This window comes from Geospiza fortis, unplaced genomic scaffold, assembly GCF_000277835.1.
Source record: "Geospiza fortis unplaced genomic scaffold, GeoFor_1.0 scaffold184, whole genome shotgun sequence".
Classification (NCBI taxonomy): domain Eukaryota; kingdom Metazoa; phylum Chordata; class Aves; order Passeriformes; family Thraupidae; genus Geospiza; species Geospiza fortis.
In genome coordinates, this window is record NW_005054688.1 from 204093 (window position 1) to 205462 (window position 1370).

At 57.4% G+C, this 1370-nt stretch overlaps 1 protein-coding gene across 1 annotated transcript in view; it reads right to left on the reverse strand.

Moving 5' to 3' along the window:
- The window catches only part of NUAK2 (NUAK family kinase 2), a 9651-nt gene extending 8563 nt beyond the window's left edge, over window positions 1–1088 (reverse strand). Inside the window, exons 1-2 of the mRNA XM_014311211.2 lie at window positions 1043–1088; window positions 361–481 (exon numbers count right to left, since the gene is read on the reverse strand). Of these exons, the coding sequence (XP_014166686.2) occupies window positions 361–403 (43 nt within the window). The 5' untranslated portion in view covers window positions 404–481; window positions 1043–1088. The remainder of the gene's footprint in view (window positions 1–360; window positions 482–1042) is intronic.
- Between the last annotated feature and the right edge of the window lie 282 nt (window positions 1089–1370).

Here is a 1370-nt window from a genome sequence, read left to right on the forward strand (position 1 = left end):
CGGCCAAACCGATCTAAACCCACCCAAACCGAGCCAAACCCACCCAAACCAAGCCAAACCCATCCAAACCGAGCAAAACCCACCCAAACCGAGCCAAACCCACCCAAACCAAGCCAAACCCATCCAAACCGAGCAAAACCCACCCAAACCGAGCCAAACCCACCCAAACCAAGCCAAACCCATCCAAACCGAGCAAAACCCACCCAAACCGAGCCAAACCCACCCAAACCAAGCCAAACCCATCCAAACCGAGCCAAACCCACCCAAACCGAGCCAAACCCACCCCAAGACCCCCCCCGGGGTACCCAGCCCGTTCCAGATGCTCGGATCATGGAAAAGGGAAGGCAGAGGAGGCCTCACCTTCGTGCACAGCGATGATGTGGGGGTGGTTGAGCGAGGACATGATCTCAATCTCCCTCCGGATGTGGACAAGGTCCTGCTCATCCTTGATTTTGTCCTTCCGGATGGATTTGATGGCCACCTGCGGGGGAGGAGAGCAGAGGGGGCTGTGAGCTCCCCAGGGAAGGAATTCCTCCCTCCCCTGTTCTGGGAAAGGGCATCCCCACGGAGCAGGGCAGCTCCATGGGAACAACAGCGCCCAGAAAAGCGAATTTTATCCATTCGGGGTTTGTTCTTCCCAAATCCTGCTGCTGAACGCAGGGGGGAAGCTGCCCCTGAGGGACACCTGTGACAGCTCCTTGTTTTTGGGGCTCCTCCCATGTAGCCCAGCCCTGATTTTTGGGGCTCTCTGAGCCTCCTCTATCAGGTAGCACAGCCCAGATTTTTGGGAGCCCAAGCCTCCTCACGGGTAGCCCTGCTCCTGATTTTTGGGGCTCCCCAGGACTCCTCCATCAGCCAAACCTGCTCCTGATTTTTGGGGCTCCCCAGGACTCCTCCATCAGGCAACACAACCCTGATTTTTGGGGTTCCCTGACCCTCCATCAGGCAGCACAGCCCTGATTTTTGGAGGCTCCTGAACCTTCTCCCAGGTAGCCCTGCTCCTGATTTTTGGGGCTCCCCAGGACTCCTCCATCAGCCAGACCTGCTCCTGATTTTTGGGGTTCCCTGACCCTCCTCCATCAGGTAGCACAGTCCTGATTTTTGGGGCTCCCTGAGCCTCCTCCCAGGTGACTCAGACATGATTTTTGGGGCTCCCCAGGACTTCTCCATCAGCCAGACCTGCTCCTGATTTTTGGGGTTCCCTGACCCTCCTCCATCAGGTAGCACAGTCCTGATTTTTGGGGCTCCCTGAGCCTCCTCCCAGGTGACTCAGACATGATTTTTGGGGCTCCCCAGGACTTCTCCATCAGCCAGACCTGCTCCTGATTTTTGGGGTTCCCTGACCCTCCTCCATCAGGTAGCACAGTCCT